The sequence below is a fragment of the Globicephala melas genome, chromosome 1, assembly GCF_963455315.2.
Source record: "Globicephala melas chromosome 1, mGloMel1.2, whole genome shotgun sequence".
NCBI classification, from domain to species: domain Eukaryota; kingdom Metazoa; phylum Chordata; class Mammalia; order Artiodactyla; family Delphinidae; genus Globicephala; species Globicephala melas.
The window spans coordinates 169,027,369-169,042,641 of NC_083314.1; the positions used below are offsets into that span (position 1 = coordinate 169,027,369).

The following is a 15,273-nucleotide window of genomic DNA, read 5'->3' on the forward strand; positions in this document are numbered from 1 at the left end:
CATTGAGGTCTAGGGAAGTCATTCTGGCTTCTACATGATTTAACTCAGATTTTATGCTAACAGGGACTTCCCTGGTGGTGCAGTGGATGAGACTCCGAGCTCCCAATGCGGGGGACCCGGGTTCGACCCCTGGTCAGGGAACTAGATCCCACACGCATGCCTCAACTTAGAGTTTGCATGCCACAACTAATGAGCCCGCCTGCCACAACTAAGACCTGGTGCAACCAAGTAAATAAATAAATATGGAAAAAAAAAGATTAAAATGGAGAAATTTAAAAAACAATTTTATGTTAACTAAAACGGCCTATTTGTGGCCTTTCAAACATACATTGTACACCTGCTTTAATTATTAAAGAAAAGGGTACACTGACCAGAAGTAAAGAATGTTCACATTAAAAATAAATATTAAATGCCTCCCTTCATGGGATGCCAATGCTAGTACCCCTGCGATGATAAGATTCCCTTCCCAGGTACCAAGGACAAGCCGACTTGTTGTGTACATGCTGATCTGTTTTTTGTTGTTGTTGTTTTATACCTTTAAGGAATGTATCCCTGACTTGTTTAATGTTCTTTGACCTGAGAATATATAAAACTGTGCTGAAAACCATGCTTCTCCAGAGCAGTTCCTCAGAGTTATCTGAGAGGCTGTCTCCCAGGCTATAGTCCTCAGTTTGGCTCAAATAAAACTCCTCGTTTACTGGTTATTTTTGTTGATAGATAATACATTAAAAAGTGTTTAACATGGTGCAGGGGGAGCAGGAATAAGCTTTACCAAATACCTTAGATGTTTTCCTTGATTAGTCTATTTGTAATCAATTTAGATTACAATTAGTCAGTGGTAATCTATTTGTAACCTTGATGAGTTCTGGTTGGGGGTTTAGGAGATAAAGTCTGCAGTGTCTCCCGTGTTTCTATCAGCTTTTATCAGCTGTGTGATAGCGGGCAAAAATATATATATAACATTCTTTAACTGTTAAAAATTTTAACTTTTTTTCTTACCATAACAGTTTTAAATGCTCACTGTAGACATTTTGGGTAATATGTAAAGATGAAGGTGAAATAAAGACACAATCATAATTCCATCTCTCAGAGACAGCTACTGATGGAGTTTCTGTTTTTCTATCCAATCTTTTACAGGTAACGTACAGACCTACAAATACCTCTAAAAAAATCAAGTTATCACACTATACATGCAGTTTTAGACATTACTCAGGACACAAGTGAAAAAAAGCACTTCCCCAGGAACTACGTGCTCTCTGCGAGCGTGGTGTTCGGCGCTGTGAAATACATCATGATTCCCGTGAACCCCGTCTTGCTGGGAATTTGGGTTTCTGGTTTCTAGGACTCCATCCCCACCCCCATCCTCTCAGGTGGAAGGACCAGAGGCTTCTCTCACCATGTACAGGAGAAAAGGCCAGCTCACAAGATGTCTGATGATGTTCTCGCCTGTCATCTTCTCGTGACTGTTGGGTGCGAATGTCACCAGCAAGTAGGTGCCCACGATGGCCAGACCGCAGCCAACGAAGGATAAGATGTAGCGCCCTGCAGGGAGAGGGAGGCCATCACAGGGCTTACTGTAAGTGCCCGCCCCAGGCCAGCATGTGTCTTTAGGGTAACATATGGGGACCTGCTATTGCTTGAATTTGGGGTTTTTCTTTACTTGAAAAAAAACAGAGTATCTTCATGAATGTCATTTTTTTTTCTACTTTTTTGGCCACGCCTCAAGGCATGCAGGAACTTGGTTCTCCCACCAGCAATCAAACCCGTGCCCCCTGCAGAGGAAGTGTGGTGTCTTAACCACTGGGCCACCAGGGAAGTCCCCTGAATGTCATTTTTTTAAAGATACATTTAGTGTTAAAAAAATTTTTTTAATAAGATAGCATGCATACAAAAAAGTGCTCGATGAATTCTTACAAAGTGAACTCACCCACGTAACCAGCACCCAGGTCGAGAAAGGGAACATTTGTAGGACCCCCAAATCCCCACTCATGTCCCCTTCCAATCACTAGCCCCCACCCCCAGGGCAACACTTTGACTCCTACCAGCACTGACCATTTGCCTGGGTTTGTACTTTATATCAATGGATTCGTACAGTACATTTGCTTGTGTCTGGGTTCATGCAAGGCTATGTTTGTGAGATTCATCTGTATCCTGGCATGTGGTGGTAGTTTCTTCATTCTCACTGCTGTACGGTGGTCCATGTGTGAATAGGATACAATTTATCATTTCTACTGTTGGTAGGCATCTAAGTAGTCTCCAGTCTTGGGTTATAACAAATCACGTTACTACAAACATTCTTGTGCATGTCATTTGGAAAACATATGCATGTAGTTCTATTGGGTACAAAACTAGGAGTGGAATTCGTGGTCATGGGAGATGTAGATGTCCAGTTTAGTAGGTACTGTCGAATGGTTTTCCAAAGTGGCTGTACCAATTTACACTCCCACCAGTAGCGTATGAGCAAAACTGCGTATTTTTTCTTCATTTTAGTCGTTCTAGTATTGCACTCTGGTTTTAATATGCATTTTACAAGGAACATTCTAAAGCTAGATGGGCTAGATAAAAACAAAAAACAAAAAAACCTCAAAAGCAAACCTTCAGAGCCTACGGTATGCCTTTGAAAAACTGTCTTAGTCTCTCCCAACTGGCTATTTAACCTACACCCAAGGGAACTATCTAAATACTACCAACACTCTAGTCCACAGACCTGTCAGATATTGTTGGTGGCCCAGGAGGCATGCTCCTGGGTGAAGGACCAGAGTCTCCTGACTCTTCCCCAGGGTCCTGTCACACTCCAATTGAACCCTGTGGGGTTGGTGAAAGGCCTCTGGTTGAAGGTGAGTGAGCCCAGCCCCATGCAAGCTGAAAAGGACCGTGAGTTCTGAGCTGCACATATTGTGACCACAGGCTTCTGGATTTTTCTGTGATACAATTAACTCTACCTGTTTCATTTCACTATCTCGAGGAAATGTGATATCATATTAAATGTCCTTTATTTTCATTCTAGCCCTCAAAAGGTGTTCAAAAACCAGTTGTTCAATTGCTCAGTGAATGAATGAACCATGGTTAAACTCAACATGGTAAGTTCTGTGCAAGTCTATTGTCTTAAGTTCTCCGTAAGCAGGGACAGGTCTTACTCATCAATATACCTGCGTTGTCCAGCAAAGGTCTAGCACTGGGTGAATGTTTGCTGAACTTTAATAGAACTCTAAGCAGGGCAGCCAGGTACAGTTGTGCAGGTTGCTCACTGCACAAGGGCAGTGAAGAGGGCTAAAATCTAGCCCATGCTCTGCTCACCAAGGCATTTGCCCACAGAACTATAGATGCCCAGAGGGGCATCTTTTTCTAATTCACATAGGGCATGCCTCTCATTCCAGGACCACCTAGCATGACCCTGGAAGGGACATAAACCTCTACACTGATCTCAGAACCAGCCCAGCCCCGCCCCTCCCCCAGCAGAATTACTACAAATCATTCTGAATCTTTCGGTCTTTGTGGCATCATTTGTTTGCTGAGCAGTAGTTCTGCTTTTTTCAGTGTAAGATTCTTTTCTTTTTCCATCTCCTGGTCCAATCTTGCTGTTACTCTACACCAATGATTCAGAACAGTGATTCCCAAATGTGGCTGTGTGTCTGCAGCATCTTGGGAGCTTCTTCTCCCTGACATTTTGTGTTTAAAAACTTTCGGACACAAGGACTTCCCTGGTGGTGCAGTGGTTAAGAATCCGCCTGCCAATGCAGGGGACACGGGTTTGAGCCCTGGTCCAGGAAGATCCCACACGCTGTGGAGCAACTAAGCCCGTGCACCACAACTACTAAGCCTGAGCTCTACAGCCTGCGAGCTACAATTACTGAGCCCGCGTGCCGCAACTACTGAAGGCTGTGTGCCTAGAGCTCGTGCTCCACAATAAGAGAAGCCACTGCAATAAGAAGCCCGCTCGCCGCAACTAAAGAAAGCCCACGCACAGCAACAAAGACCCAACACAGCCAAAAACAAATAAATAAAAATAAATTTATATAAAAAGAAACTTTAATAGTAAGCACCCATAGTCCCACCACCTAGATTCTAAATTGACATTTTATTATACTTGCTTTATCCCATATCGTGATCCATTTTCTTCATCCCTCCACTCATTCATCAAGCCAGGTTATTTTTGGATACATTTCAAAGCAAGTTGCAGACTAATATACTTCACCCTGGGGAGCTTTATGAGAATGCAAATGCCCAGGCCCCAGCCCAGATTTAAAGTCTCTGGGGATAGAGCCTGGACCCACCATCATGTCCCTCCTTAACTCCTTAGCATGGCTCGTAAGCCCCTGCATCATCCAGTTCCTCCATGCCTCCTTGCTCTCATGTCCTGCTTCCTCCTTTACTCATCACCCTCCAGCTACACTGGCCTTACTGATACCGGACACGCCAAGCTTTTTCCTGCCTCAGGGCCTTTGCACCTGCTGCTCCTTCTACATGGAACACTGCCCACAGATCTTGGCGTTGGTAGTCTCCTTAGTATCAGTTAGGTCTGGGTCCCACCTCTTCAGAGAGTCTAACCCTGACCAGTCTAGGAAAAGCATCCCCACATCCCCAGTGCCCCAACAAAAAGCATTCTACTTTCTCTGAAGCACTCGCTAAGATCTAGAATTATTTTATTTGGTTAGTTATATAGTTAACTTGTTTACTGTATGTTCTCCCCTCCAACACACATATACATTAGACGGTAACCTCCATGAGAGTAGGATCCTCATCTGTCCTACTGCTATATCTCCAGCACCTACAACAGAGGGTGGCACTCAGTAGGTAACTTCTTCCCCACTCCTTGGGTTTCTATGTGGAGGAAGCTCCAATGGACCGACACTTCTGCCTCTTGCACCATTGGTCTGCATTTCTCGACCGAAATGGAGTTAATCTATCGAAAGAATTTAAACACTCAGGCTTTGATCTTTTTTTCTCCCTTCTCTGTCCCAGGATATGTACGACAGTAATTCTGGATAAGTGTTCCATTCTGTAAACCCAAATATTTCCTTGGGAGACTGGCCCAAGGTCTAGCTGTGGGCTGGAGCGCACTGCGGGGAGAGCGTAAGCAAGTTCATGTGGCTGCGTGTTCTAATCTAGCTTTTATTAGTAATAAAGCATAACTTCTGATCTCCTGTGTTTGACTTCCTTATTTAGTTCTCACTGTTTTAAAACTCAGTTAGGGAAAGAGGGTGCCTTTTCCTGGGCCTCCTAAAATCCCAGCAATAGATGTTCAATAAATATTGATTGAATGGAATAAATGAAAGCCCATTTTAAAAAGTTGCACGGATGGTTCTGATGCATAGCCAAGTTTGGGAACCACTGATTAAAAGACCCAGCTCTCAGGAGCCTGATGAGGGTGGGATACAGAACCACACAGGGGAGAAGGAGACAAATGATCTCTACATTGGGGTGAGCCGGTTTCACAATGAAAAAAAGCACAAGCATAAAATTAAGAACAGAGCTCCAATCCACGAACTTACTCAGAAAGTCTTTAGGTTTCCATTTTTCTTTGATGAATATGATTCCTATGATGGCGCTGGCTATAAAAAAAAAAAGCACAGGGAGAAGAGCGTTGAGGCTGCCATCAGTCAAATGGAGTCCCTTCGCCAGTGCCCTCTGGGTTGGCTCATTTGCGCTGGAGCTTGCCTAAGCTCTCATTCATGCTCCCAAGAGCTGTCTCTTGTTATTAGAAACAGAGGCTCCTCTCTGAGCCTCCTTGAGGATTTCCTACAAGGAACACCGGGGGTTGAATACTTGCCGTGTGACAGGCAACTTACACAAGTTATTTCTGGCGTGTTTGCTCTTTGAGGTGGGCACTGTTACGATTCCATGTGGAAAATGGGGACACTGAAGCTGAGAGAGGGAAAGGACCCGCTCAAGACCATGCAGCTGGCGAGGAAAGGCTGGGCTCAAACCTAGGACTGTTGGAGGCCAGGGTTCTTGCTCCTTCAGAAGGCAATGCCTACCTCTGACATTTCCCCCCTGGTTCTTTTCTTTTCACTCCCTGACTCTTCCACGTTTGCAGATGTACTCAAACTTTCTTGTGACTGTCCTAAAGGATGGGGCTGGCATTCACCGTGAAAAGACCAGGGTTACCATCTCAGGTCTGCCTCCTCTGGCTGGGTAACCTGGGTAGGTCACTTCACCTGAGAGTCAGTCTCCTAGTCTCTGAAATCGTGTGCTGGATCCAGCCTTCACCAGCTTGCTGAGGGTTAATAGTCAGGAAACCATTGGTAGCTTGGAATCAGCGACAGTGTGGGTATTGACACCCTTTACATCAGAAACATTAAAAATCAGGTCTTCTTTTTCTTCCACTTTTCTGTCCCTTCCCTTCTTCCCTCCCTCCCTCCACCTCCTCTTTCTTTTCTTTTTCTTCTTCTCTCATTCTCTCGAGTTGGTTTATCAACATATCACTGAAAATACCTACTTCTCAGAGTCATAGGGGTAATTAAATGAGATAATATAGGCAAATCACTTAGTACATGCTCAATAACTGAGTAATTATTATTATTATTATTAAAGTACCTGGAACAGTAACTAATAAGTAATAGGTACCCAATAAATGGTGATTATTATTTTAATATTTATTTTTAATATTATTTTTCACTTGGTGACTTAAGAAACACTAAGAGCCCCTTAATTTCTAGGGGATGATATGTGAAGTCCCATCATTATAATTCAGCCCATTTTTAAGAATTTGGTGATTTGATCCTTATTAAAATTCAAAGACTAAGATTTAAAGTACTTAGTCATTCAGTCACATATTCCTCATTGTCAATAAAGGTTCTGAGAGTCCTTTGGATAGATGAGCAATGGGCAGAGGACAAACCTAAATACCTGTTGGGGCTGGGCAACAACACAGATGTAGAAAGCGGGCCAGATGTAAGACAGTAGAGAGAAGCTGAGACTACGGCAGACAACTTGCCTCAACTAAAGGCACTCAAATGACATTTTGAAACGATACTGGGTGGGAAAGAACACAGCATGCCTAGGACCTCAGTCATCTTGTAGGCTGCCTGTTTACCAACCCTGGTCGAGAAAAAGAGGGGCTTTCAATAAATAGGATCAGGGAAAGCAAATAGATTTCTGCTCCTCTGCCAGCTCCCAGTAATTGGTAATGAATGCCTGAAGCTCTGAGAATTCTGAGGCCCATCCAGGCTCACTATGATTGATTAGTGATATCTGCCTTGGGTACTGCAGGGGCACATAAATACCATGCATATGCCATCCCTGTATTGAAGAGGCCCTCTTAATTCCAGGAGGATTAAGACTCAGAATAGGATTTTCTCCTTTAAGAGCAGAGAAGAGCTTCTCGGCACTGTAATGCTTACCAGCAGGATGGAAGGAAACATTTCAAAGCAAGTTCACTGTCCCTGTTCCTATGTACAAAAAACTATTGTTCACTAATCTACTAACATCTTTTACTCAAGAAGAAAAGAATTTTTTTCTAATTCTATTTTATTTGTGACTTCATGGATATTAAAACTCCTTTGTCTTCCTGTTGGTTCAAACGTTCTGAAACACTGGTTCAGTGATTACAGAAATCATAGAAAAATGGCAGATGAGAAAGTTAGTGATGTTTTAAAAATGGTATCAGTTGATGTAAAAAGATCAGAGAATAAGCCGAATGTGCATTTCTTAGAGGTGCGAAATACCTGAACTCTGAAAGCTTAGTTTATCTTGACAGTGTTAGGATGAATGTGTCAAGGTTTATCTTCCTTCTGCAGTAGAAATAAAAAGCAATTCTGATAAACTTTCCGAATCTTAAACAGATTCTGGAGGCAGAACTCCAGTTTGCATCCCAGCCCTGCTTCTCGCTAGCTGTGTGATTTGGGGAAAGTAATTTCACCACTCTGTGCCTCGGTTTCCTCATCTGTAAAATGGGGATAATAACAGTATCTCCCTCAAAAGGCTGCCAGGAGGATTAGAAGAATCACTATCTGTAAAGTGCTTAGAGCAAGTCCTGCTGAGTATGAAGCGCTTTGTAAGTGTTAGGCATTACTAGCAAAGCAAAAGCTGGTTTGGTGAGTCTCTTTGATACTGGCGGTGACCTGCTCACAGAGGTAGGCAAGTCCCAAGGGAGGGGCAGGGTGGGAGCTGGGTCTTACCTATCACAGAGACGGCGCTGAGAGGCACAATCAGCGAGAGCGGGGCGAAGGCGTAGGAGGCAAACACGCCCAGCTCGCCCAGCAGCATCAGGAACAGGCCCAGCCACCATGTCTTGGTCTTGAAATAGGCCCGAGGGTCCTTGGAGCCCGCGAGGCGGATGTGACAGTACTTCTAGAAATCCGAGAAAAAATGCGATTTGTCCAGATCTCCAGGAAAAAGATGCTAAGATGCACGAATCCTAAATCCACTCCCCACTTTTAAAAATAGTTTGGGGAGACCTGTCAAGTGTTTTTGGAGTTCTGACTCAGAGAAGAGTAAAGCAGTAGTGATCTAAACCTTAGGTTGCTATTCTGAGACAGTAGTTCTCAAATTGGCTGGGAAGCCTTAAATTCCCTGGGAAGCTTTGAAAAAATACATGGGCCTGGGCCTCACCCTCAGCGGGGAGATGTGGGTGAGGCCTGGAAATGTGCATTTCTGATGCACATCACAGGCAACGAGCAGTCTGGGGTGGGAGCCATGATCTAAGGACCCCCACTTTAGCCTGGCCCTTGGGTTGACTTTTCCCTCTAATAGCAATGCCCAGGAGTCCCCGTGTTCAGTGTGCCCACTTGGATACACTCCTTTCCGTAGAGATGCTGGCTGCTCTGCTGGGCAGCCCTGTGGGTGCTAGTGGACGCTGCTCTCCCTCGGGTGGATACTTGGCCCAAGCATGGACAATATTCCTGGTTCTGGACATGTGAACTTGGGACACAGACCCTGAGGCAGTGACTAAGGAAAGCCAGAAAGGCATGTTGACTTAGAGGGTCAAGGCTGCCATGTGGGGAGGATCTTGATGAGGGCTGCTGGTCTGCAGAGAGAAGAGAGGGAACCACATAAGGAGCGAAGAGACCATGCAGCCTCGGAAACACACAGAAACACACACGTGTGTGTATGTGGAAGCAGAGTGTTCATGTGCCTGCTCCAGAGGGGCAGAGCGGCTCGCCGAAGCTGGAAGCTGTGCAGCGCTGGGGGAAAGCATTGGCCAGTGTGCTGTGGGATTTGTCCTGCTGGCAGGTGTCAAGTCTTGGACTGGGTTTCCCAGAAGCAGTCCCTGAAACAAGGGCTGGGGAGCAGGGAGTTGATTTGGGAGGTGATTCCAGGAAGCATAAGTCAGGGAGTGGGAAAGTGAGACAGGGAAGGGAGGAGGGCCAGTGAAGGGTGCTTTCACGGTGAGTTAGTGCTTTGGGCAACTGGGGCTCAGTCATTCTGAGAAACACTGTGAACTCCCCTCAGAACCATCCTACCCAAGGACGGGGGCCTGGAGCATTTATCCACTGACTCCCATCCCCCACTGGTTGAAGGCTGCCCCGGGGCATTAACAACCGCCACCAGCGCCCAACACACACAGCTGGCTTCCCAGCTGCACCTGCAGCCAGTGGGGCCAGTTCCCATGGTGTTGTCAACTGGCTCTAAACCACAGCTGTCTGTGAGCTCAACTAGGCCGAGGAGTTATGGGGCAGGGCGTACACAGCAGCTGCTCCAAGGCACCCCCCAGAGACTTTTAAGTAACAGAGAGCACTGTCTTCATGGTTGAGGGGTGATGGGGGATGAAGCAGGGGCAAAGAATCAAGAGAGATTCTGGAACAACCTAAAAGGTATTGTCCCAGCCCTGGGATGGAATAGGCAATGTCCCCCAGAGAGGAGGCAGCCGGGCCTGCACCAGATACCCATCGGCTGTATCTCTGCCCCAGGCAGTGCTGGTGACTGAAACGTACCTGGAGGTTAAGTGCAATGCTGACCACAAGGTGTCCGAAAATCGCCAAGAGGGCACCGATCAAGTTTTCCTGTAAGGAAAGTTCACAGGAGCAGACATGAGCTGGGCCTAAGCCAAAGGGCCCCAGGACACATTGGAATCCAACTGTTTGTGGTCCCAAAACAAAACCAACAACATCCCTCACAAAGCCACGCCCCCCAGACACTCCAGTGGAATTTTTCTACCCGAGTTTACTCTGGCTGCCTTGCTGGTTTACAGAACACGGCCTGTGATGGGACACTACCAGAAAGCACCATCCTTTGTCCTCCAGTCACAAGGACTTGATAAGGCCTAAATCTGCTCTTCCAGTTCCCTTAATGTATTGACTTGGTATGGTCTTGCGCAGAAAAGCAATGTTCAGAGATCAGAATTTACAAGAAAAACACAGGCAGGGATACTATTTGCCATCTAATCAATGGAGTCTTCCTATTCCCAGAGGGGTCTCAATGAGGCTCCTTTAAGTGGCAAAGTTGCTTAGGGCACTTTTAATTATTTAATTTATAAAAATTTAATTTATGTCACCTTAAGAATGAGGTTCAGATTCCTTAGCACGGCATTTTTTAAAAAACTTTATACAATGATTACCAAACGTATATTCACTGTAGAATAATTAGGAAATATAAATGAAAAGAACAAAAACGCAAAAAAGATAAAAGCCATCTGTCACTCTAAAACCCCCAGAGATAGTTACTGCAAACATTTTGATTTTTGTAAAAATTTTTTTCTGTCCATGAATTTTGATGTCAATGGCAGTGTTAATTTATTTTTATAAAAATAATATTATAATTTGTTTTATAACCTGTTCCTTTACCTAAGATATTATAAATACATTCTCTTGACAGGCATATCTAATTCACCATTTTTAATAAATGTCAAAATAACTTACCATTTGGATGTGCATTTCTATCATTGCTTCTGTATTATTGGATACTTAGGCTATTTCCTTTTTTAAAAACAATGCTGTGATCCAACAACCTAGTTCATGCATTTTTGTGCATTTATGAAGATTAATCCCTTGGGATAAATTCTTAGAAGTGGGACTGCTGGGTCAAAGCGTACATGGCCCAGCATTTAAACCACACTGTGTTATGTGCTCAACACACCCTCCAGCATTATCCTGCTAAACACCAAAGGAATGCATCATTTTAACCAAATAGGAATCCTCTCTTCCCAGCATGGGCTTTCCCAACTCCTCCTTTGCTCAAGAGTCTCCTCCTGGGCTTCCCTGGTGGCACAGTGGTTGAGAGTCTGCCTGCCGATGCAGGCGGCACGGGTTCGTGCCCCGGTCCGGGAAGATCCCACATGCCGCGGAGTGGCTGGGCCCGTGAGCCATGGCTGCTGAGCCTGCGCGTCCAGAGCCTGTGCTCCGCAACGGGAGAGGCCCCAACAGTGAGAGGCCCGCGTACTGCAAAAAAAAGAGTCTCCTACCACTGGTGCCCTCCCTTGTGAAATCTGCATGTTCTTCAAGGCCTGGGCCAGGCCCAAGTGAACCAGCAGTGAACATCAAGACAAACTCAGTCCAGTAAAAATTAATTAAAAAAAAAAAAAAAAAAGACAAACTCAGTCCTTCAATCCCTCTGGAAGGACAGATAATCAGTAAGCAGTAAGGGGGATAAAGTCAACCCTCTATCCCGCCTCCTGCCCCCCTCTTCCCTTCCCTCTCCCAGAGTGCTGAGGGCCCATAGAGCTGAGGGGCCCTTCCCAGAGAAGGGCAGTCACTGTGGGATAGGGCGGGAGGAGGGCAGAGGAGGCCTGCTGAGGGAAACCACCATGGCTGTCCCCGACTTCTCCCCTTCAAGGTGCAGTGCTGCAGCATAAAGGGAAGATGCTGAGCTGGGTGCCCGGAGACCTGGGATCTGGTCCCAGCTCTGCTACCACGTTGCTACATGGCCTCAGACAAGTCCCCTTCCCCTAACCAGGCTTGTGTGTCCTCTCTGGATGACCTAAGTGCTGGCCCAGACGACTGCAAAGGGCCCCTCCGGCCCTGACCCAAGCTTCTGGTCACAGCCAGACTGCTCAGAGAAACCAAGTGATGATCATGCCAGACAAGAAACCAACCAATTCATTTCACATAAAATAGCTCATTAACTGGAGGTTATTGGGGGCATCTCCTGGGACCCAAAGGAGCTGGCTTCCACTGCTTCCCAATACGGCTCTCAGCCTGAGCTGCACTGGCTCGGTCCTTCTCCATCTCCACTGTTTCATGCTTTTTGGTTTCTTTTCAGTTAAACAGAAGCCATGTCCGTCCTGCAGGGTCACAGAATCTCAGAGCTAAAAGGGTCACTGGAGGCCAATCAGGCCAGGGTTCCTAGATATGTCAATGGGGTTCCAAGGCAAAAGGCATCATGTGGTTAGATAAGTTTGCAAAACGCTGTATCCTCCATCCAGTGCACTGGCCCAGTAGAGGCTCTCAGAGGCAGTTTCTCCTTATCTAGCTCAGGTTTCCCAAACCCATTTGGCTCTAGAGCTCTTAGCTTAGAGTCCATCCACTGGCATCTGTAGTACCTCTGCGATTCTCACCAGCCTGACATTTTAATCACTTTCCTTTCCTTCTGGTAACAGCACCCCGATTGTGCTGTGGAGGACTCCCTGCCTCCCCCCTGCCTCCTCATTGGATACTCCTGTTGGGACTGTCATTCAAAGGGCTCCAGTCTCCTCTCCTAGACAAGGATGGGCCTGTGACCCACGCTTGATCCAAGCCAGGCAGGTCAGAAGCTCTCTTTCTGGGCTCCAAATCCTGGACTGAGAAACACAAAGGCGGAAAAAGGCTGGTTCACTCCTGCCCGAGGTGAGGTTTAGCCAAGTCAGACCCCTGGAGCCTTCCTGGTTCCTGACCTTCTGAAGCTGGCTTCTCCAGCTCTTCCTTCTTTTCCGGAAGCAGCCCCACAATCTTGTTTGCTTACGAGCTAGTTTCTGTTACTTGCAACCAAAGAGCCTAATAGAGTCAAGGCTTCACAGAACAGAGTTTGGGAATATGTTTATTATTATTAGTCCAACTCCTAGTAAATATGTGTCCCCCCTCACTTTTATAGACAAAAACAGGGTAGCTTTTATGGACAAAAAAGGCTATGTGCATTTACTTTGCTTTTTTAAAAAAATTATATGTGTTATTAAAATAACAGATTCCCTGATCTGGTTTTTTGGAAACAAAACCTTAACAAGGAACTAAGTTATTCTTATAAGTCTAACAAACTGCACTTATGAATATAAGGAAACTGAAATTCTCTTAAATACTCCAGCTGTTCACATACAATAAAATTCTCTGACAACTTTAATTTTAAAAGACTTCTGCTTCCAGTAAGACGGAGTAGACATTCTTTTTCCTATGCTTCCTGCTACGCACAACTAAAAACCCTGGACATTATATATAAAACAAACATAAGAAGACTGAAAGGTGGACAGAAGAAGGCGGACAGGCTAAGGAGCTTGAGACCTGAGGAACCACACGGTAGGGAGTTCCTTGAGTTTTCTTTTTGCCTCATGTATCCAGACTTGGAGCTGAAGAAACTGGCAACTTGGAAATAGCAACAGGTGTGACCCAAAAAAGCCCCAAGAAAAGCCTGCACTCTGGTCGGAGAACAAGGAAAGGAGCAGCCAGGCCAGGCAGAAGGGTTTTAGACAATAACTGATGTGCTCCAAACACTGCCGGAAAAAAAAAAAAAGGCTCTACCCTGCCCCTGCCAGCACAAGCCAAGTAGGGAGCTTAGATTTCCACCCTTTGGAGGCTGTAACAAAGCAACCCAACTCCCCTGCTGGGACTACCAGAGAAAGCCAAGTGGGCAGCTGAGGCCAGCGATGAGGCGGTACCCCCCTCCCCCCAGCGTCAGTAGAGACCACAGGGAGACTAGACCTCTGCCCCACCTGGCAGTCACGAAGCACCCCTTCTCCTCCCCACTGTGGTGGTATCAGAGGAGGCCTGGTGGAGAGGCAAGATTCTTCCCACTAGACTTTCACAATTACATTGTCCTGAACTTGGGGTTATCATTTGTAGTAAACTGCAGTGACAGCTGCCAACGATTCCTCCCATCCCTGTATGCATGCGCTATGACTCCCCTCAAGAGGTGGGGTCTTTTCCCCATCACTTGAACCTGGGTTGGCCTGTGACTTGCTTTGGTCGACAGAATGAGAGAGAAGTGAAGTTCTGGGATTTCCGAGCTCAGGCCTTACAGGTTCTGCTTTTGTTCGGAGGGGAACCCAGCCACATGTAAAAAAGCCCAGCCTGTCCCCCAAAAGAGAGAGAGGTCATGTGGAGGGCCAAACAGATATATGAGTGGGCCCAGTCAACACCAAGAGGAGAGAGAGGCACAGCCACCTCAGCCCACTCCAGCTGATTTAACCCATCCCAGCTGAGGTTCCAGACATGAGTGAGGACCTCTTGGATTCTCCAGCTCCAGCCCCAGCCAAGCAAAGATGCAAAGGCAGCCACCACTGCTGAGCTCTGCTCGAATTCTTTCTTTTTAAAAAAATTTTACTGTGGCATAAACACTTAACATAAGATATACCCTCTTAATAAATTTTTAGTGTGCAATACAGTATTTTTAACTGCTGGACAATGTTGTACAGCAGATCTTAGAACTTATTCATCTGCCATAACTGTGACTTTACGCCCAATGATTAGCAACTCCTTACTGCCACCCTCCCTGCCAGCCCCTGGCAACTGCCATCCTACTGTCTGATTCTATGAGTTTGACTATTTAAGATACCCCATGTAAGTGGAACCATGCAGTATCTGTCCTTCCGTGACTGGATGACTGCCTTAGTCAGTTTGGGATGCTACAGGGATGCTAACAAATACGATAGACTGGTGGCTCAACAGACTTTCATTTCTCACACTTCTGGAGGCTGAGAAGTCTAAGATTAAGGCGCTGGCTGATTCTTTTCCTGGTGAGAGACGCTTCCTGGTCTGCAGATGGACACCTTCGTGCTGTGTCCTTACATGGTACAGAAAGAGAGCTCTGTCTCTCTCTTAATAATGCCACTAATCCCATGTATGAGGTCCACCGTCACAACCTAATTACCTCTCAAAGTCTGCATCTCCAAATACCATCACATTGGGGATTATGACTTCAATACATGAATTTGGGGGTGGGGGGGAGGCGAGGCACATTCAGTCTAGCACTTATTTCACTTAGCGTAATGTCCTCAAGGTTCACCCATGTGGTGGCATGTTCCAGGATTTCCTTCTTTTTTAAGGCTGGGTAATACTCCATTGTAGTATATACCACATTTTCTTTCTTCATTTATCAATGGACATCTAGGTTGTTTCCACACCTTGACCACTGTTGATCGTGCTGCAATTAACAACAGAGTACCACTATCTCTTCGAGATCTTGATTTCAATTCTTTTAGATCCTGTCCAG

General features: G+C 45.8%; 1 protein-coding gene across 5 annotated transcripts in view; it reads right to left on the reverse strand.

Annotated features, from left to right (window-relative positions):
* Positions 1-15,273, reverse strand: part of NIPAL3 (NIPA like domain containing 3) — a 50,623-nt gene that overhangs the window by 18,998 nt on the left and 16,352 nt on the right. For all 5 annotated transcript variants that reach the window (XM_030874490.2, XM_030874444.2, XM_030874463.2 and 2 more), the window contains 4 exons: positions 9,876-9,944; positions 8,121-8,292; positions 5,493-5,552; positions 1,397-1,542 (listed from right to left, as the gene is read on the reverse strand). In XM_030874490.2, coding sequence (XP_030730350.1) covers positions 1,397-1,542; positions 5,493-5,552; positions 8,121-8,292; positions 9,876-9,944 — 447 coding nt within the window. The remainder of the gene's footprint in view (positions 1-1,396; positions 1,543-5,492; positions 5,553-8,120; positions 8,293-9,875; positions 9,945-15,273) is intronic.